This window comes from Oncorhynchus tshawytscha, linkage group LG13, assembly GCF_018296145.1.
Source record: "Oncorhynchus tshawytscha isolate Ot180627B linkage group LG13, Otsh_v2.0, whole genome shotgun sequence".
In the NCBI taxonomy this organism is placed as follows: domain Eukaryota; kingdom Metazoa; phylum Chordata; class Actinopteri; order Salmoniformes; family Salmonidae; genus Oncorhynchus; species Oncorhynchus tshawytscha.
In genome coordinates, this window is record NC_056441.1 from 74,178,705 (window position 1) to 74,200,797 (window position 22,093).

At 46.3% G+C, this 22,093-nt stretch overlaps 1 protein-coding gene across 1 annotated transcript in view; it reads right to left on the bottom strand.

Moving 5' to 3' along the window:
- The window catches only part of LOC112226676 (2-phosphoxylose phosphatase 1), a 49,847-nt gene extending 33,468 nt beyond the window's left edge, over window positions 1-16,379 (bottom strand). Inside the window, exons 1-2 of the mRNA XM_042296337.1 lie at window positions 16,225-16,379; window positions 15,049-15,192 (exon numbers count right to left, since the gene is read on the bottom strand). Coding sequence (XP_042152271.1) covers window positions 15,049-15,127 — 79 coding nt within the window. The 5' untranslated portion in view covers window positions 15,128-15,192; window positions 16,225-16,379. The remainder of the gene's footprint in view (window positions 1-15,048; window positions 15,193-16,224) is intronic.
- Between the last annotated feature and the right edge of the window lie 5,714 nt (window positions 16,380-22,093).

Here is a 22,093-nt window from a genome sequence, read left to right on the forward strand (position 1 = left end):
GTGGTCTATCTGTCTGTCTGCCTCTACTGCCCATGGTCTATCTGTCTGTCTGCCTCTACTGCCCATGGTCTATCTGTCTGTCTGCCTCTACTGCCCGTGGTCTATCTGTCTGTCTGCCTCTACTGCCCGTGGTCTATCTGTCTGTCTGCCTCTACTCCCCATGGTCTATCTGTCTGTCTGCCTCTACTCCCCATGGTCTATCTGTCTGTCTGCCTCTACTCCCCGTGGTCTATCTGCCTCTACTCCCCGTGGTCTATCTGTCTGTTTGCCTCTACTGCCCGTGGTCTATCTGCTTCTACTCCCCGTGGTCTATCTGTCTGTCTGCCTCTACTGCCCGTGGTCTATCTGCTTCTACTCCCCGTGGTCTATCTGTCTGTCTGCCTCTACTCCCCATGGTCTATCTGTCTGTCTGCCTCTACTCCCCATGGTCTATCTGCCTCTACTGCCCGTGGTCTATCTGCCTCTACTGCCCGTGGTCTATCTGTCTGTCTGCCTCTACTCCCCGTGGTCTATCTGCCTCTACTGCCCGTGGTCTATCTGTCTGTCTGCCTCTACTCCTCGTGGTCTATCTGTCTGTCTGCCTCTACTCCCCATGGTCTATCTGTCTGTCTGCCTCTACTCCCCATGGTCTATCTGTCTGTCTGCCTCTACTGCCCGTGGTCTATCTGTCTGTCTGCCTCTACTGCCCATGGTCTATCTGTCTGTCTGCCTCTACTGCCCATGGTCTATCTGTCTGTCTGCCTCTACTGCCCGTGGTCTATCTGTCTGTCTGCCTCTACTGCCCGTGGTCTATCTGTCTGTCTGCCTCTACTCCCCATGGTCTATTTGTCTGTCTGCCTCTACTCCCCATGGTCTATCTGTCTGTCTGCCTCTACTCCCCGTGGTCTATCTGCCTCTACTCCCGTGGTCTATCTGTCTGTTTGCCTCTACTGCCCGTGGTCTATCTGCTTCTACTCCCCGTGGTCTATCTGTCTGTCTGCCTCTACTGCCCGTGGTCTATCTGCCTCTACTCCCCGTGGTCTATCTGTCTGTCTGCCTCTACTCCCCATGGTCTATCTGTCTGTCTGCCTCTACTCCCCGTGGTCTATCTGCTTCTACTCCCCGTGGTCTATCTGTCTGTCTGCCTCTACTCCCCATGGTCTATCTGTCTGTCTGCCTCTACTCCCCGTGGTCTATCTGTCTGTCTGCCTCTACTCCCCGTGGTCTATCTGTCTGTCTGCCTCTACTCCCCGTGGTCTATCTGCTTCTACTCCCCGTGGTCTATCTGTCTATCTGCCTCTACTCCCCATGGTCTCTGTCTGTCTGCCTCTACTCCCCGTGGTCTATCTGCTTCTACTCCCCGTGGTCTATCTGTCTGTCTGCCTCTACTCCCCATGGTCTATCTGTCTGTCTGCTTCTACTCCCGTGGTCTATCTGTCTGTCTGCCTCTACTCCCCATGGTCTATCTGCTTCTACTCCCCGTGGTCTATCTGTCTGTCTGCCTCTACTCCCCATGGTCTATCTGCTTCTACTCCCCGTGGTCTATCTGTCTGTCTGCCTCTACTCCCCATGGTCTATCTGTCTGTCTGCTTCTACTCCCCGTGGTCTATCTGTCTGTCTGCCTCTACTCCCCATGGTCTATCTGCTTCTACTCCCCGTGGTCTATCTGTCTCTACTCCCCGTGGTCTGTCTGCCTCTACTCGCCGTGGTCTATATGTCTGTCTGCCTCTACTCCCCGTGGTCTATCTGTCTGTCTGCTTCTACTCCCTCTGGTCTGTCTGTCTGCCTCTACTCCCCGTGGGCTCTGTCTGTCTGCCTCTACTCCTCGTGGTCTATCTGCCTCTACTCCCAGTGGTCTATCTGTCTGTCTGCCTCTACTCCCCGTGGTCTATCTGCCTCTACTCCCCATGGTCTATCTGCCTCTACACCCCATGGTCTATCTGCCTCTTCTCCCGTGGTCTATCTGTCTGTCTGCCTCTACTCCCTCTGGTCTGTCTGTCTGCCTCTACTCCCCGTGGGCTCTGTCTGTCTGCCTCTACTCCTCGTGGTCTATCTGCCTCTACTCCCAGTGGTCTATCTGTCTGTCTGCCTCTACTCCCCGTGGTCTGTCTGCCTCTACTCCCCGTGGTCTGTCTGCCTCTACTCGCCATGGTCTATCTGTCTGTCTGCCTCTACTCCCCGTGGTCTATCTGTCTGCCTCTACTCCCCGTGGTCTATCTGCCTCTAGTCCCAGTGGTCTATCTGTCTGTCTGCCTCTACTCCCCGTGGTCTATCTGCCTCTACTCCCCATGGTCTATCTGCCTCTACACCCCATGGTCTATCTGCCTCTTCTCCCCGTGGTCTATCTGTCTGTCTGCCTCTACTCCCTCTGGTCTGTCTGTCTGCCTCTACTCCCCGTGGGCTCTGTCTGTCTGCCTCTACTCCTCGTGGTCTATCTGCCTCTACTCCCAGTGGTCTATCTGTCTGTCTGCCTCTACTCCCCGTGGTCTGTCTGCCTCTACTCCCCGTGGTCTGTCTGCCTCTACTCGCCATGGTCTATCTGTCTGTCTGCCTCTACTCCCCGTGGTCTATCTGTCTGCCTCTACTCCCCGTGGTCTATCTGCCTCTACTCCCTGTGGTCTACCTGTCTGTCTGCCTCTACTCCCCGTGGTCTTTCTGTCTGTCTGCCTCTACTCCCCGTGGTCTGTCTGTCTGTCTGCCTCTACTCCCGTGGTCTGTCTGTCTGTCTGCCTCTACTCCCCATGGTCTACCTGTCTGTCTGCCTCTACTCCCCGTGGTCTGTCTGTCTGTCTGCCTCTACTCCCCGTGGTCTGTCTGTCTGTCTGTCTGCCTCTACTCCCCGTGGTCTGTCTGTCTGTCTCCCTATACTCCTTGTGGTCTATCTGCCTCTACTCCCCGTGGTCTATCTGTCTGTCTGCCTCTACTCCCCGTGGTCTGTCTGTCTGTCTGCCTCTACTCCCCGTGGTCTGTCTGTCTGTCTGCCTCTACTCCCCGTGGTCTGTCTGTCTGCCTCTACTCCCCGTGGTCTGTCTGTCTGCCTCTACTCCCCGTGGTCTATCTGTCTGTCTGCCTCTACTCCCCGTGGTCTGTCTGTCTGACTGCCTATACTCCCTGTCGTCTCTGTATGTCTGCCTCTACTGCCCGTGGTCTGTCTGTCTGCCTCTACTCCCTGTGGTCTCTGTCTGTCTGCCTCTACTGCCCGTGGTCTATCTGTCTGTCTGCCTCTACTCCCCGTGGTCTCTGTCTGCCTGCCTCTGCTCCCCGTGGTCTGTCTGTCTGCCTCTACTCCCCGTGGTCTCTGTCTGTCTGCCTCTACTGCCCGTGGTCTATCTGTCTGTCTGCCTCTACTCCCCGTGGTCTATCTGTCTGTCTCCCTATACTCCTTGTGGTCTATCTGCCTCTACTCCCTGTGGTCTGTCTGTCTGTCTGCCTCTACTGCCCGTGGTCTATCTGTCTGTCTGCCTCTACTCCCTGTGGTCTATCTGTCTGTCTCCCTATACTCCTTGTGGTCTATCTGTCTGTCTGCCTCTACTCCCCGTGGTCTATCTGTCTGTCTGCCTCTACTCCCTGTGGTCTATCTGTCTGTCTCCCTTTACTCCTTGTGGTCTATCTGTCTGTCTGCCTCTACTCCCCGTGGTCTATCTGTCTGTCTGCCTCTAATCCCTGTGGTCTGTCTGTCTCCATGTCACTGCCTCATAGCTATACTCCAAAACACGTCACTGTTAGTTTGGCTTTCGTTCCTGTATTCTCTCTCTCTCTCCCTATTCCTTTCTCTCCCTCTCTCTATTTCCTCTGATGTTCTATCTCTCTTCATCTCTGTGGATTATTCTCTCCCCTCTCTCTATTTCCTCTGATGTTCTATCTCTCTTCATCTCTGTGGATTATTCTCTTCTCTCTCTCTATTTCCTCTGATGTTCTATCTCTCTTCATCTCTGTGGATTATTCTCTCCCCTCTCTCTATTTCCTCTGATGTTCTATCTCTCTTCATCTCTGTGGATTATTCTCTTCTCTCTCTCTATTTCCTCTGATGTTCTATCTCTCTTCATCTCTGTGGATTATTCTCTCCCCTCTCTCTATTTCCTCTGATGTTCTATCTCTCTTCATCTCTGTGGATTATTCTCCCCTCTCTCTATTTCCTCTGATGTTCTATCTCTCTTCATCTCTGTGGATTATTCTCTCCCCTCTCTCTATTTCCTCTGATGTTCTATCTCTCTTCATCTCTGTGGATTATTCTCTCCCCTCTCTATTTCCTCTGATGTTCTATCTCTCTCTCCCTATTCCTTTCTCTCCCCTCTCTCTATTTCCTCTGATGTTCTATCTCTCTTCATCTCTGTGGATTATTCTCTCCCCTCTCTCTATTTCCTCTGATGTTCTATCTCTCTTCATCTCTGTGGATTATTCTCTTCCCTCTCTCTATTTCCTCTGATGTTCTATCTCTCTTCATCTCTGTGGATTATTCTCTTCTCTCTCTCTATTTCCTCTGATGTTCTATCTCTCTTCATCTCTGTGGATTATTCTCTTCTCTCTCTCTATTTCCTCTGATGTTCTATGTCTCTCTCTCCCTATTCCTTTCTCTCCCCTCTCTCTATTTCCTCTGAAGTTCTATCTCTCTTCATCTCTGTGGATTATTCTCTCCCCTCTCTCTATTTCCTCTGATGTTCTATCTCTCTTCATCTCTGTGGATTATTCTCTCCCCTCTCTCTATTTCCTCTGATGTTCTATCTCTCTCTCTCCCTATTCCTTTCTCTCCCCTCTCTCTATTTCCTCTGATGTTCTATCTCTCTTCATCTCTGTGGATTATTCTCTCCCCTCTCTCTATTTCCTCTGATGTTCTATCTCTCTTCATCTCTGTGGATTATTCTCTCCCCTCTCTCTATTTCCTCTGATGTTCTATCTCTCTCTCTCCCTATTCCTTTCTCTCCCCTCTCTCTATTTCCTCTGATGTTCTATCTCTCTTCATCTCTGTGGATTATTCTCTCCCCTCTCTCTATTTCCTCTGATGTTCTATCTCTCTTCATCTCTGTGGATTATTCTCTCCCCTCTCTCTATTTCCTCTGATGTTCTATCTCTCTTCATCTCTGTGGATTATTCTCTCCCTCTCTCTATTTCCTCTGATGTTCTATCTCTCTTCATCTCTGTGGATTATTCTCTCCCCTCTCTCTATTTCCTCTGATGTTCTATCTCTCTTCATCTCTGTGGATTATTCTCTTCTCTCTCTCTATTTCCTCTGATGTTCTATCTCTCTTCATCTCTGTGGATTATTCTCTTCTCTCTCTCTATTTCCTCTGATGTTCTATCTCTCTCTCTCCCTATTCCTTTCTCTCCCCTCTCTCTATTTCCTCTGATGTTCTATCTCTCTTCATCTCTGTGGATTATTCTCTCCCCTCTCTCTATTTCCTCTGATGTTCTATCTCTCTTCAACTCTGTGGATTATTCTCTCCCCTCTCTCTATTTCCTCTGATGTTCTATCTCTCTTCATCTCTGTGGATTATTCTCTTCTCTCTCTCTATTTCCTCTGATGTTCTATCTCTCTTCATCTCTGTGGATTATTCTCTTCTCTCTCTCTCTATTTCCTCTGATGTTCTATCTCTCTTCATCTCTGTGGATTATTCTCTCCCCTCTCTCTATTTCCTCTGATGTTCTATCTCTCTTCATCTCTGTGGATTATTCTCTCCCCTCTCTCTATTTCCTCTGATGTTCTATCTCTCTTCATCTCTGTGGATTATTCTCTCCCCTCTCTCTATTTCCTCTGATGTTCTATCTCTCTTCATCTCTGTGGATTATTCTCTCCCCTCTCTATTTCCTCTGATGTTCTATCTTTCTCTCTCCCTATTCCTTTCTCTCCCCTCTCTCTATTTCCTCTGATGTTCTATCTCTCTTCATCTCTGTGGATTATTCTCTCCCCTCTCTCTATTTCCTCTGATGTTCTATCTCTCTTCATCTCTGTGGATTATTCTCTTCCCTCTCTCTATTTCCTCTGATGTTCTATCTCTCTTCATCTCTGTGGATTATTCTCTCCCCTCTCTCTATTTCCTCTGATGTTCTATCTCTCTTCATCTCTGTGGATTATTCTCTCCCCTCTCTCTATTTCCTCTGATGTTCTATCTCTCTTCATCTCTGTGGATTATTCTCTCCCCTCTCTCTATTTCCTCTGATGTTCTATCTCTCTTCATCTCTGTGGTTTATTCTCTCTCTCTCTATTTCCTCTGATGTTCTATCTCTCTTCATCTCTGTGGATTATTCTCTCCCCTCTCTCTATTTCCTCTGATGTTCTATCTCTCTTCATCTCTGTGGATTATTCTCTCCCCTCTCTCTATTTCCTCTGATGTTCTATCTCTCTTCATCTCTGTGGATTATTCTCTCCCCTCTCTCTATTTCCTCTGATGTTCTATCTCTCTTCATCTCTGTGGATTATTCTCTCCCTCTCTCTATTTCCTCTGATGTTCTATCTTCTTCATCTCTGTGGATTGTTCTCTTCTCTCTCTCTATTTCCTCTGATGTTCTATCTCTCTTCATCTCTGTGGATTATTCTCTTCTCTCTCTCTATTTCCTCTGATGTTCTATCTCTCTCTCTCCCTATTCCTTTCTCTCCCTCTCTCTATTTCCTCTGATGTTCTATCTCTCTTCATCTCTGTGGATTATTCTCTCCCCTCTCTCTATTTCCTCTGATGTTCTATCTCTCTTCATCTCTGTGGATTATTCTCTCCCCTCTCTCTATTTCCTCTGATGTTCTATCTCTCTTCATCTCTGTGGATTATTCTCTTCTCTCTCTCTATTTCCTCTGATGTTCTATCTCTCTTCATCTCTGTGGATTATTCTCTCCCCTCTCTCTATTTCCTCTGATGTTCTATCTCTCTTCATCTCTGTGGATTATTCTCTTCTCTCTCTCTATTTCCTCTGATGTTCTATCTCTCTTCATCTCTGTGGATTATTCTCTCCCCTCTCTCTATTTCCTCTGATGTTCTATCTCTCTTCATCTCTGTGGATTATTCTCTCCCCTCTCTCTATTTCCTCTGATGTTCTATCTCTCTTCATCTCTGTGGATTATTCTCTCCCTCTCTATTTCCTCTGATGTTCTATCTTTCTCTCTCCCTATTCCTTTCTCTCCCCTCTCTCTATTTCCTCTGATGTTCTATCTCTCTTCATCTCTGTGGATTATTCTCTCCCCTCTCTTTATTTCCTCTGATGTTCTATCTCTCTTCATCTCTGTGGATTATTCTCTTCCCTCTCTCTATTTCCTCTGATGTTCTATCTCTCTTCATCTCTGTGGATTATTCTCTTCTCTCTCTCTATTTCCTCTGATGTTCTATCTCTCTTCATCTCTGTGGATTATTCTCTTCTCTCTCTCTATTTCCTCTGATGTTCTATCTCTTTCTCTCCCTATTCCTTTCTCTCCCCTCTCTCTATTTCCTCTGAAGTTCTATCTCTCTTCATCTCTGTGGATTATTCTCTCCCCTCTCTCTATTTCCTCTGATGTTCTATCTCTCTTCATCTCTGTGGATTATTCTCTCCCCTCTCTCTATTTCCTCTGATGTTCTATCTCTCTCTCTCCCTATTCCTTTCTCTCCCTCTCTCTATTTCCTCTGATGTTCTATCTCTCTTCATCTCTGTGGATTATTCTCTCCCCTCTCTCTATTTCCTCTGATGTTCTATCTCTCTTCATCTCTGTGGATTATTCTCTCCCCTCTCTCTATTTCCTCTGATGTTCTATCTCTCTCTCTCCCTATTCCTTTCTCTCCCCTCTCTCTATTTCCTCTGATGTTCTATCTCTCTTCATCTCTGTGGATTATTCTCTCCCCTCTCTCTATTTCCTCTGATGTTCTATCTCTCTTCATCTCTGTGGATTATTCTCTCCCCTCTCTCTATTTCCTCTGATGTTCTATCTCTCTTCATCTCTGTGGATTATTCTCTCCCCTCTCTCTATTTCCTCTGATGTTCTATCTCTCTCTCTCCCTATTCCTTTCTCTCCCCTCTCTCTATTTCCTCTGATGTTCTATCTCTCTTCATCTCTGTGGATTATTCTCTCCCCTCTCTCTATTTCCTCTGATGTTCTATCTCTCTTCATCTCTGTGGATTATTCTCTCCCCTCTCTCTATTTCCTCTGATGTTCTATCTCTCTTCATCTCTGTGGATTATTCTCTCCCCTCTCTCTATTTCCTCTGATGTTCTATCTCTCTTCATCTCTGTGGATTATTCTCTTCTCTCTCTCTATTTCCTCTGATGTTCTATCTCTCTTCATCTCTGTGGATTATTCTCTCCTCTCTCTCTATTTCCTCTGATGTTCTATCTCTCTCTCTCCCTATTCCTTTCTCTCCCCTCTCTCTATTTCCTCTGATGTTCTATCTCTCTTCATCTCTGTGGATTATTCTCTCCCCTCTCTCTATTTCCTCTGATGTTCTATCTCTCTTCATCTCTGTGGATTATTCTCTCCCCTCTCTCTATTTCCTCTGATGTTCTATCTCTCTCTCTCCCTATTCCTTTCTCTCCCCTCTCTCTATTTCCTCTGATGTTCTATCTCTCTTCATCTCTGTGGATTATTCTCTCCCCTCTCTCTATTTCCTCTGATGTTCTATCTCTCTTCATCTCTGTGGATTATTCTCTTCTCTCTCTCTATTTCCTCTGATGTTCTCTCACTTCATCTCTGTGGATTAGTCTCTCTCCCTGTCTCTCCTCTCTCCCTCTCCATTCTTCTCATTATATACGTACCTTTCTCTCTCTCTCTCTGTACCCTGCTCTCTTGCTTCAAGTCTTTACAGATGCCAGAAAAGATTGCAATTCTGTGAGTGCATGTCTTAACTCTGCATTGAGAATGTGTGAACTCTGTGACCCTGTTACCATCATTCCTCTCCCTCTCTCTCTCCCTCAAAAGCAGAGGTGTGTGTCTGTCTGAGGGGGATTGTAGGCTGAAGTAACTTTAATGCACTACTTAAAACCATTCTCTGCTCCTGCCCTCTAATCTTCTCCTTTAGCAAAAACAAAAGGCAATAAAAGATTATGCTGAATGAAATCCCTCTGTAAATTGTTACCATTGAGTGTTTGCGTGCATGCGAGTGCACGACACACATGCATATGCCTAGGCTCATATGGTTCCCTTAATTTGTCATTGAGAAATGTGTCTTGACTCTTGATTGATTTCTCGATCACTTGAGGCAACATGGGATTTATGTAACCAAAGTATGGTCTGTGTTAGCGCCCTCTCCTTCCCTGTCATGTGATCTGTAGGTTGTCTGTGTGTTGGAGAGAGGCTGTCATAACTTATTCATCAGACTGCAAGTCATTATCCTCTACTACAGGGGAAGGCCCAGTGGGACAGCAGCACTTCATGTTCCATTGATTGTCATTCTTCTTTGTCCTCCACTTTCCCTCCCTCTCTTATCTGTTTTCTGCTTAAGTTATCTCTCTCTTTTTCTATTTTAGCCTCTGACTGTTATCTTCCTGTTTTGGTCTGTTCTTTCTTACGCTACTTCTCTCACTTTTCCTCTCTTACTCCATCTTTCTTTTCTTTCTGATTATTTTGAACATTGGGAAGACAAGCTAGTGTATTGAATTTGTTTGTGTGTGGATTTCATTTTTTTTGCTGAAACTTGATTGATTACAGTGTGTGATACAGACAGGCAATAACAGATGGTTTGCCATGACTCTGACACTCTGCCTGCCTCTACGACCTCTCTGAAATCTGGACTGGGGTCGCCATGGCAGCAGAGGTGTGACACCTGTTTGACAAGCGACAGGGAGTCCCCACAGTAAGAGAGGTGTGAAGCTTAGCGGAACAGAGGACTGAGAAGGAGGGAAACGAAAACAGGAGGAGAGATATGGCGAGAGCGATAGAATAGAAGAAAGTAGAGACAGAGAGAGATGACAGGAGAGGGAATGGAAGAGGAGAGAGGGGGAGGCAATAACATCAACAGAGCGATACAGGAAAATATAGACTACAGGAATTGAAGGGAAGATAAAAGAGCAATACGAAAGGAGAGCAGAGAGAGAGAACGTGATGGAGGAAATTACATATACAGTGGGGCAAAAAAGTTGCCACCAATTGTGCAAGTTCTCCCACTTAAAAAGATGAGAGAGGCCTGTAATTTTCATCATAGGTACACTTCAACTATGACAGACAAAATGAGGGGAAAAAATCCAGAAAATCACATTGTAGGATTTTTAATGAATTTATTTGCAAATTATGGTGGAAAATAAGTATTTGGTCACCTACAAACAAGCAAGATTTCTGGCTCTCACAGACCTGTAACAACTTCTTTAAGAGGCTCCTGTGTCCTCCACTTGTTACCTGTATTTATGGCACCTGTTTGAACTTGTTATCAGTATTTGGTCAATAACAAAAGTTTATCTCAATACTTTGTTATATACCCATTGTTGGCAATGACAGAGGTCAAACGATTTCTGTAAGTCTTCACAAGGTTTTCACACACTGTTGCTGGTATTTTGGCCCATTCCTCCATGCAGATCTCCTCTAGAGCAGTTATGTTTTGGGGCTGTTGCTGGGCAACACGGACTTTCAACTCCCTCCAAAGATTTTCTATGGGGTTGAGATCTGGAGACTGGCTAGGCCACTCCAGGACCTTAAAATGCTTCTTACAAAGCCACTCCTTCGTTGCCCGGGCGGTGTGTTTGGGATCATTGTCATGCTGAAAGACCCAGCCACGTTTCATCTTCAATGCCCTTGCTGATGGAAGGAGATTTTCACTCAAAATCTCACGATACATGGCCTCATTCATTCTTTCCTTTACACTGATCAGTCGTCCTGGTCCCTTTGCAGAAAAACAAAGCATGATGTTTCCACCCCCATGCTTCACAGTAGATATGGTGTTCTTTGGATGCAACTCAGCATTCTTTGTCCCCCAAACACGACGAGTTGAGTTTTTACCAAAAAGTTATATTTTGGTTGCATCTGACCATATGACATTCTCCCAATCTTCTTCTGGATCATCCAAATGCTCTCTAGCAAACTTGAGACGGGCCTGAACATGTACTGGCTTAAAACCTTTTGTGACTAGGGGGCAGTATTTCATTTTTGGAAAAAGAACGTTCCCGTAGGAAACAGGATATTTTGTCAGGACAAGATGCTAGAATATGCATATAAATTGAAAGCTTAGGGTAGAAAACACTCTAACGTTTCCAAAACTGTAAAAAATATTGTCTGTGAGTATAACAGAACTGATATTGCAGGCGAAAGCCTGAGAAAAATCCAATCCGGAAGTGCCTCATGTTTTGAAAGCGCTGAGTTCCAATGCGTCCCTATTGAGCAGTGAATGGGCTATCAACCAGATTACTTTTTCTCCGTATTCCCCAAGGTGTCTACAGCACTGTGACATAGTTTTACGCATTTATGTTGAAGAATACCCGTAAGCGGCTACATTGCGCAACTGGTCACCTGATGGCTCCCAGAGTGATTCTCGCGTAAAATACAGAGGTAGCCATTATTCCAATCAGTCCTACTGAAAAACCAATTGTCCCGGTGGATATATTATCGAATAGATATTTGAAAAACACCTTGAGGATTGATTATAAACCACATTTGCCATGTTTCTGTCGATATTATGGAGCTAATTTGGAATATTTTACGGTGTTTTCGTGACTGCAATTTCCGGGCGATTTCTCAGCCAAACGTGAAGAACAAACGGAGCTATTTCGCCTACAAAAATAATATTTTGAGAAAAAAGGAACATGGGCTATCTAACTGGGAGTCTCGTGAGTGAAAACATCTGAAGCTCATCAAAGGTAAACGATTTAATTTGATTGCTTTTCTGATTTCCGTGACCAAGATACCTGCTGCTAGCTAGACAAAATGCTATGCTAGGCTATCGATAAACTTACACAAATGCTTGTCTAGCTTTGACTGTAAAGCATATTTTGAAAATCTGAGATGACAGGGTGATTAACAAAAGGCTAAGCTGTGTCTCAAAATATTTCACTTGTGATGTCCGTTGCGTTATGCTAAATAGTGTCAGTCGATGATTACGCTCCCTCATGCGGGATGGGGAGTCATTAGAGGTTAAGCAGGGGGACAGGTCTGGCACTGCAGGATTTTAGTCCCTGGCGGCGTAGTGTGTTACTGATGGTAGGCGTTGTTACTTTGGTCCCAGCTCTCTGTAGGTCATTCACTAGGTCCCCCCGTGTTGTTCTTGGATTTTTGCTCACCGTTCTTGTGATCATTTTGACCCCACGGGGTGAGATCTTGCGTGGAGCCCCAGATCGAGGGAGATTGGTCTTGTATGTCTTCCATTTCCTAATAATTGCCCCCACAGTTGATTTCTTCAAACCAAGCTGCTTACCTATTGCAGATTCAGTCTTCCCAGCCTGGTGCAGGTCTACAATTTTGTTTCTGGTGTCCTTTGACAGCTCTTTGGTCTTGGCCATAGTGGAGTTTGGAGTGTGACTGTTTGAGGTTGTGGACAGGTGTCTTTTATACTGATAACAAGTTCAAACAGGTGCCATAAATACAGGTAACGAGTGGAGGACAGAGGAGCCTCTTAAAGAAGAAGTTACAGGTCTGTGAGAGCCAGAAATCTTGCTTGTTTGTAGGTGACCAAATACTTGTTTTCCACCATAATTTGCAAATCAATTCTTTAAAATCCTACAATGTGATTTTCTGGATTTTTTTTTCTAATTTTGTCTGTTATAGTTGAAATGTACCTATGATGAAAATTACAGGCCTCTCTCATCTTTTTAAATTGGAGAACTTGCACAATTGGTGGCTATCCCAGTCTGTTGTTCCCACATGCTTCAAGAGGGCCACCATTGTTCCCGTTCCCAAGAAAGCTAAGGTAACTGAGCTAAACGACTACCGCCCCGTAGCACTCACTTCCGTCATCATGAAGTGCTTTGAGAGACTAGTCAAGGACCATATCACCTCCACCCTACCTGACACCCTAGACCCACTCCAATTTGCTTACCGCCCAAATAGGTCCACAGATGATGCAATCTCAACCACACTGCACACTGCCCTAACCCATTTGGACAAGAGGAATACATATGTGAGAATGCTGTTCATCGACTACAGCTCGGCATTTAACACCATAGTGCCCTCCAAGGTCGTCATCAAGCTCGAGACCCTGGGTCTCGACCCCGCCCTGTGCAACTGGGTACTGGACTTCCTGACGGGCCGCCCCCAGGTGGTGAGGGTAGGCAACAACATCTCCACCCCGCTGATCCTCAACACTGGGGCCCCACAAGGGTGCATTCTGAGCCCTCTCCTGTACTCCCTGTTCACCCACGACTGCGTGGCCACGCACGCCTCCAACTCAATCATCAAGTTTGCGGACGACACAACAGTGGTAGGCTTGATTACCAACAACGACGAGACGGCCTACAGGGAGGAGGTGAGGGCCCTCGGAGTGTGGTGTCAGGAAAATAACCTCACACTCAACGTCAACAAAACTAAGGAGATGATTGTGGACTTCAGGAAATAGCAAAGGGGACACCCCCCTATCCACATCGATGGAACAGTAGTGGAGAGGGTAGTAAGTTTTAAGTTCCTCGGCGTACACATCACAGACAAACTGAATTGGTCCACCCACACAGACAGCATCGTGAAGAAGGCGCAGCAGCGCCTCTTCAACCTCAGGAGGCTGAAGAAATTCGACTTGTCACCAAAAGCACTCACAAACTTCTACAGATGCACAATCGAGAGCATCCTGTCGGGCTGTATCACCGCCTGGTACGGCAACTGCTCCGCCCACAACCGTAAGGCTCTCCAGAGGGTAGTGAGGTCTGCACAACGCATCACCGGGGGCAAACTACCTGCCCTCCAGGACACCTACACCACCCGATGTCACAGGAAGGCCATAAAGATCATCAAGGACAGCAACCACCCGAGCCACTGCCTGTTCACCCCGCTATCATCCAGAAGGCGAGGTCAGTACAGGTGCATCAAAGCTGGGACCGAGAGACTGAAAAACAGCTTCTATCTCAAGGCCATCAGACTGTTAAACAGCCACCACTAACATTGAGTGGCTGCTGCCAACACACTGACTCAACTCCAGCCACTTTAATAATGGGAATTGATGAGAAATGATGTAAAATATATCACTAGCCACTTTAAACAATGCTACCTAATATAATGTTTACATACCCTACATTATTCATCTCATATGTATACGTATATACTGTACTCTATATCATCTACTGCATCCTTATGTAATACATGTATCACTAGCCACTTTAACTATGCCACTTTGTTTACATACTCATCTCATATGTATATACTGCACTCAATACCATCTACTGTATCTTGCCTATGCCGCTCTGTACCATCACTCATTCATATATCTTTATGTACATATTCTTTATCCCCTTACACTTGTGTCTATAAGGTAGTAGTTTTGGAATTGTTAGCTAGATTACTTGTTGGTTATTACTGCATTGTCGGAACTAGAAGCACAAGCATTTCGCTACACTCGCACTAACATCTGCTAACCATGTGTATGTGACAAATAAAATTTGATTTGATTTGATTTTTGACCAAATACTTTTTTGCCCCACTGTATGCACTATACAGCATATTTCATACCCAACATAATCTGGGACTAGGATTTTTCTTTCAAATATGGATGTTATTTCTGCAGCTCAATAATATTCTAGCCTTCTTTCTAATTATGTTATTTTCATTTAACAGTGAAAGGACTCTTCCATCCACCCACAGTAAGAGTGTTACGCATCAAATCGACTTGGCCTGTTTCCTTGTATTTATTACCATCGAGGACACATTTTTTTTCTATGCACAGGGGAGATGGGGCACAATGACCTAACGGTGGCAGAGGCCATTTTCTACCGACACGTCATTGGGAGAACACTTAAGAGTATCTCAAGGTATCATAGTGGATAGGACTGGTCTAAATATAGAATCTCTAGAGGACCTGTCTTTGTTTCCATGTAAATGGGTCGCTTGGAGTGGAATACACTCGTGGTCAGATATAATACACACACACCATGTGATCATACATAAACATACCTGGATATACACACCAAACAATCACACACAAATTCCAACCACAAATAATGGCAGATGTAGAGACACTACAATACACTACACAAACACACACACAGTTTACTTACAGAATTGGAGGCTGAGACTCACGATGGCCAGCACCGCCCCCACCACCACCAGGAGGATGAAGCGGTTCCGAGCCAGCATCCTGACAAGTGATTGGTCCGTCTCCCTGTCAGTCAACCACCCACACCTTGCCCCATTCCTGCTGTCTAAATAGGCACAACAAAAACAACCAACATTATGAAACAAACATGCCTATAACACACCTCTAAACCTATAGAAGAAAAAACTTTACTGCACACAATGAACCACACAAATGAACTAAAGAAAGTAGTCAGCCACAGTTTGTAGCATTTTCCCCTGTACATCCTGCCTTCTATGAATAGACCTATGAGAGAGCAGGGATACAGGAACAATCAGGGAGGGAAAAGCAGAAAGAACATGTAAAAAGCCCACCATTTACGTCAGTTATACACAACGCAACCCTACTATTAGACAGACTAAAAATAAGAGCATGGCTAGATGAGGTAAAAATGGTGCCTCAATCATTATCCTCAATCACCTCCCCTCAGAAACTGCCTACATGACTTGAGATGTTCTCTCAAAACATGTTCATGCAAATATGAAACAATTATAAGGTTTAGAGTTGGACAAACTAAACTGTCTCAAAATTGTTTTTGCTTCTCAATGTATGAATGTTATTATATGTAGCTAATCTGTATGCATCTTAATGTGGTAAAACTCTTCTGTGGAACTCCTGTAGTGATTAACGTTACTGAAACATTGTAGTAGGCTACCAGCGAGGAGATACTATTTCATGATGATTGCACTAATTAAAACATTATTGGCGCATTGTGACAGCTTGTCTGCTCGTCTCGGCCACAATGCTATGCTGACCAGCTACAAGGGAAGGGATTATTTGTTAGCTAGCGAACTGGCTATGTAGATAACTTTCATATTGTTATATCTAACACATGCACTATAGTAGCATCAATGCTTCCGGTATAACAGCTAAATTTACAACTTGTAAAGCTAAATATGTGGTAGTAAACTTGTCGGCTTTTTTGCAGAATCGAATGGTTTCGGTGAATTCGTAGCTACCTTAATAACGACGTTATTACAAAACGCCAAGCCTTTGTTTACAATGTACCTACTCGGGACAAACTCGTGGGAAAATGCTATGTAGCTAAACTGCCTAATTAACATATTGCTTGCTGGTCGTTTATCTCGGATCATCTTACCAAGTAGCGAATCTCAATCAGAACTTGAATCCACCAAGCGCCGTGCCGGCTTTTACTCCTCTGAACTACCTATCCGTGTGGCTGTCCTGGGTCCTGCTTGCTGGCTCCACTTTGCTGTGCTAGCCTTCTACTCCCCTTTTCATATGCAACTGAAACGTAATGGCTCACTGCGCCGTCTCCTGGAAAACCTTCGCAATGCCACCGATTGCACCCCTCTACTTTTGTCTCGCATCTCCACTATTCTGGTGTGAAACGTGGAGGATCATCCTGTCATCACCATTATTCTATGGCCATCAACCGATATGATGTTGTGATGAGATAAGTTATTCTAAACGATTGCATCAAAATAGGAATCATTTTGCTGAGAAACAGCTTGAAGGTTATTTTTCCCGGCCCATAGTTCTACGTATACTAGGGCTATAATCAGTCGATGCTTTTGACCGTGGTGGAAAAAGTACCCAAAAGTCATACTGTAGTAAAAGAAAAGATACCTTAACAGAACATGACTCAAGTAAAAGTGAGAGTAAAATATTACTTGAGTAAAAGTCTAAAAGTGTTTGGTTTTAAATATACTTAAGTATCGCAAGTAAAATTATTAATAGTTTCAAACCAGACAGCACAATGTTATTTTTTTATTTTACTTTACGGATAGCCAGGTGTACACTACAACACTGACATTTATTTACACATTTATTGGAGGCAGTATGCATGACCAGGGATGTTCTCTTGATAAGTGTATGCATTGGACCATTTTCCTGTCAAAATATAACTTTATAAGTACTTTTTGCTATCAGGGAAAATGTAAAAAGTACATTATTTTCTTTAGGAATGTAGTGAAATTAAAGTAAAAGTTGTCAAAAATTTCAATAGTAAAGTACAGATACCTCAAAAAACTACTTAAGTAGTACTTTAAAGTATTTTAGTTAAGTACTTTACACCACTGGCTTTTGATGATGATGTAGAAGAGGTGATCCCCTGGCTGATGAAGAAAGGAGGGAAATGAGGACAGGCGGGAGGGGGTAGAAGAAAAGCAGCAAGAACATCAAGGGTAGAAGATTAGAATATTGGGATGTTGTTAGAAATGCACACACAGACTGTGTGAGAGAGAGAGAGAGAGGGAGAGAGAAAGAGAGCCAAAGGAGCTGAATAATATTAAGAAATGCTATAGATTGAAGAAATGTAGTGTGGAAACCTAGCAAAATACAATTAGGCAACAACTAATTCAATCCCTTTTAGACAACTTCCTGGACAAAACGTTTCACTGTAATAGTGAAGGTGTAAACTTGGCAGTAGGAAACCTAAACATTATATTTGACCTCTCAGCTTCCTTATCAAATACAAAAATGTCATACAGAAATCTGAACAAAATGAATAACAATGGCAAAGGATTTTATGAAGAATGCAAAAACCTAAGAAAGAAATTGAGAAACCTATCCAACCAAAAACATAGAGACCCAGAAAACCTGAGTCTACGCCTTCACTATGGTGAATCACCAAAAAAATACGAAGGATAAAGAAGGAACAGTGCGTCAGAAATCAGCTCAATGTAATTGAAGAATAGACTAACCACTTCTGGGAAAATTGGAAAATGCTAAACAAACAACAAAATCTATCCAAAATGGAGATGTATGGGTAAACCATTTCTCCAATCTTTTTGGCCCTATAACAAAGAACAAACAGCAAAAACATATACAGGATCAAATACAAATCTTAGAATCAACTATTAAAGACTACCAGAACCCACTGGATTCTCCAATTACATTAAATGAACTACAGGACAAAATACAAACCCTCCAACCCAAAAAGGCCTGTGATGTTGACGGTATCCTCAATGAAATGATCAAATATACAGACAACAAATTCCAAATGGCTATACTTAAACTCATTCACATCCTCCTCAGCTCTGGCATCTTCTTCCATATTTGGAACCAAGGACTGATCACGCCAATCCACAAAAGTGGAGACAAATTTGACCCCAATAACTACCAATGGGACATGCGTCAACAGCAACTTTGGGAAAATCCTCTGCATTATCATTAACAGCAGACTTGTACATTGCCTCAGTTAAAAAAATGTTCGGATCAAATGTCAAATTGTCTTTTTACCAAATTACCGTACGACAAACCACATATTCACCCTGCACACCCTAATTGATAAACAAACAAAGCATAACAAAGGCAGTCTTCTCATGCTTTGTTGGTTTCAAAAAACCCTTTGACTAAATTTGGCATGAGGGTCTGCTATACAAATGGATGGAAAGTGGTGTTGGGGGGAAAACGTATGGCATTATAAAATCCATGTACACAAACAACAAGTGTGCGGTTAAAATTGACCAAAAAAACACACATATTTCTTTCCAAAGGGCCTTGGGCTGAGTCAGGGATGCAACTTATGCCTCACACTCTTCAACATATACAGTTGAAGTCGGAAGTTTACATACACTGTAACGGTTTTCTAGTGGTGATGAAGGAGAGTCGGACCAAACTGCAGCGTGTCGATTGCGATCCATATTTATTAAACAAAACGTAAACACGACTAAACACTAAACACTACAAAACAATAAACGTAATGAAAACCGAAAACAGCCTATCTAGTGCAAACTAACAGAGAGTACAAGTAAGACACTAAGGACAATCACCCACGACAAACTCAAAGAATATGGCTGCCTAAATATGGTTCCCAATCAGAGACAACGATAAGCACCTGCCTCTGATTGAGAACCACTCCAGACAGCCATAGACCTTGCTAGACAACCCACTAAGCTACAATCCCAATACCACCACCAAAACCCCAAGACAAACACACCACAATTACAAAAACCCCATGCCACACCCTGGCCTGACCAAATACATAAAGATAAACACAAAATACTTTGACCAGGGCGTGACAGAACCCCCTAAGGTGCGGACTCCCGAACGCACCTCAAAACAATAGGGAGGGTCCGGGTGGGCGTCTGTCCATGGTGGCGGCTCCGGCGCGGGACGTGGACCCCACTCCTTTAATGTCTTAGTCCCCTCTCCCTTCGTCCCTGGATAGTCCACCCTCGCCGCCGACCATGGCCTAGTAGTCCCCACCCAGAACCCCACTGGACTGAGGAGCAGATCGGGACTGAAGGACAGCTCGGGACCGAGGCAGCTCGGGACTGAGGGGAAGCTCGGGAGTGAGAGAAAGCTCAGGAGTGAGAGGAAGCTCAGGAGTGAGAGGAAGCTCAGGAGTGAGAGGAAGCTCAGGAGTGAGAGGAAGCTCAGGAGTGAGAGGAAGCTCAGGAGTGAGAGGAAGCTCAGGCAGGTAGATAGATCTACCAGCTCCTGGCTGGCTGGTGGTTTCAGCAGATCCTGGCTGACTGGCAGATCCTGGCTGACTGGCAGATCCTGGCTGACTGGCAGATCTGGAAGAGTCTGGTTGACTGGCAGATCTGGAAGAGTCTGGTTGACTGGCAGATCTGGAAGAGTCTGGTTGACTGGCAGATCTGGAAGAGTCTGGTTGACTGGCAGATCTGGAAGAGTCTGGTTGACTGGCAGATCTGGAAGAGTCTGGTTGACTGGCAGATCTGGAAGAGTCTGGTTGACTGGCAGATCTGGAAGAGTCTGGTTGACTGGCAGATCTGGAAGAGTCTGGCTGACTGGCAGATCTGGCGGCGCTGGGCAGACTGGCGGCGCTGGGCAGACTGGTGGCGCTGGGCAGACTGGCGGCGCTGGGCAGACTGGCGATGCTGGGCAGACTGGCGACGCTGGACAGACTGGCGATGCTGGGCAGACTGGCGATGCTGGGCAGACTGACGGCGCTGGGCAGACTGGCGACGCTGGGCAGACTGGGGCACTGGCGGCGCTGGGCAGACTGGCGGCACTAGCTGCTCCATATAGGCTGACAGCTCTGGCGGCTTCTTACAGACTGACCGCTCTGGCGGCTCCGTGCTGACTGGCAGCTCCTTGCAGACTGGCAGCTCCTTACAGACTGACAGCTCCGTGCAGACTGACAGCTCCGTGCAGACTGACAGCTCCTTGCAGACTGGCAGCTCCATGCAGACTGGCAGCTCCATGCAGACTGGCAGCTCCATGCAGACTGGCTGCTCCATGCAGACTGGCTGCTCTATGCAGACTGACAGCTCTGGCTGCTTCATGCAGACTGACATCTCTGGCTGCTCCATGTAGACTGGCTGCTTCATGCAGACTGGCAGCTCGGGCTGCTTCATGTAGACTGACAGCTCTGGCTGCTCCATGCGGACTGACAGCTCTGGCTGCTCCATGTAGACTGACTGCTTCATGCAGACTGGCAGCTCGGGCTGCTTCATGTAGACTGACAGCTCTGACTGTTCCATGCAGACTGACAGCTCTGGCTGCTTCATGCAGACTGGCAGCTCTGGCTGCTCCATGTAGACTGGCTGCTTCATGCAGACTGGCAGCTCGGGCTGCTTCATGTAGACTGACATCTCTGGCTGCTCCTTGCAGACTGGCAGCTCCATGCAGACTGGCAGCTCTGGCTGCTCCATGCAGACTGACAGCTCTGGCTGCTTCATGCAGACTGGCAGCTCTGGCTGCTTCATGCAGACTGGCAGCTCTGGCTGCTCCATGCAGACTGGCAGCTCTGGCTGCTCCATGCAGACTGGCAGCTCTGGCTGCTCCATGCAGACTGGCTGCTCCATGCAGACTGGCAGCTCTGGCTGCTCCATGCAGACTGACAGCTCTGGCTGCTCCATGCAGACTGACAGCTCTGGCTGCTCCATGCAGACTGACAGCTCTGGCTGCTCCATGCAGACTGACAGCTCTGGCTGCTCCATGCAGACTGACAGCTCTGGCTGCTCCATGCAGACTGACAGCTCTGGCTGCTCCATGCAGACTGACATCTCTGGCTGCTCCATGCAGACTGACATCTCTGGCTGCTCCATGCAGACTGACAGCTCTGGCTGCTCCATGCAGATTGACAGCTCTGGCTGCTCTATGCGGACTGACAGCTCTGGCTGCTCCATGCAGGCTGGCAGCTCTGGCTGCGCTGAACAGGCGGGAGACTCCGGCAGCGTAGGAGAGGAGAAAGGCTCTGGCTGCGCTAAACAGGCGGGAGGCTCCGGCAGCGCTGTAGAGGAGGAAGGCTCTGGCTGCGCTGAACAGGCGGGAGGATCCGGCAGCGCTGTAGAGGAGAAAGGCTCTGGCTGCGCTAAACAGGCGGGAGACTCCAGCAGCGCAGGAGAGGAGAAAAGCGCTGGCTGCGCTGAACAGGCGAGGCACACTGAAGGCCTGGTGCATGGTGCTGGAACTGGTGGTACTGGATCGAGGACACGCACAGGAAGCCTGGAGCGGGGAGCTGCTACTGGAGGACTGGAGTGTGGAGGTGGCACAGGATGGGCTAGACCGTGAAGGCGTACTGGAGATCTTGAGAGCAGTGTTGGCACAGGATGTGCAAGGCTAGGGATGTGCACAGGAGGCCTGGTGCGTGAGGCTGGCACCAACTTCACCAGCCGACTAACACGCACCTCAGGACGAGTATGGAGCGCTAACCCAGGTGCCATCAAATCCCCAACACGTTCCGTCGGGCGAATTCCATGCAAAAAGCACCAACACAGCAACTCCCTCATTTCTCTCTCCTCCAATTTCCCCATTAACTCCTTCACAGTCTCTGGTTCTGGTCTCCTCCTTGGCTCCTCACGATAAACAGGGAGAGTTGGCTCAGGTCTGACTCCTGACTCTGCCACACTCTCCCTGAGCCCCCCAAGAAATTTTTGGGGCTGATTCTCAGGCTTCCATCCGCTACGCCGTGCTGCCTCCTCATATCTGCGCCTCTCAGCTTTCGCCGCCTCCAGTTCTTCCTTGGGGCGGCGATATTCTCCAGGCTGAGCCCAGGGTCCTTTACCGTCCAGTTCTTCCTCCCATGTCCA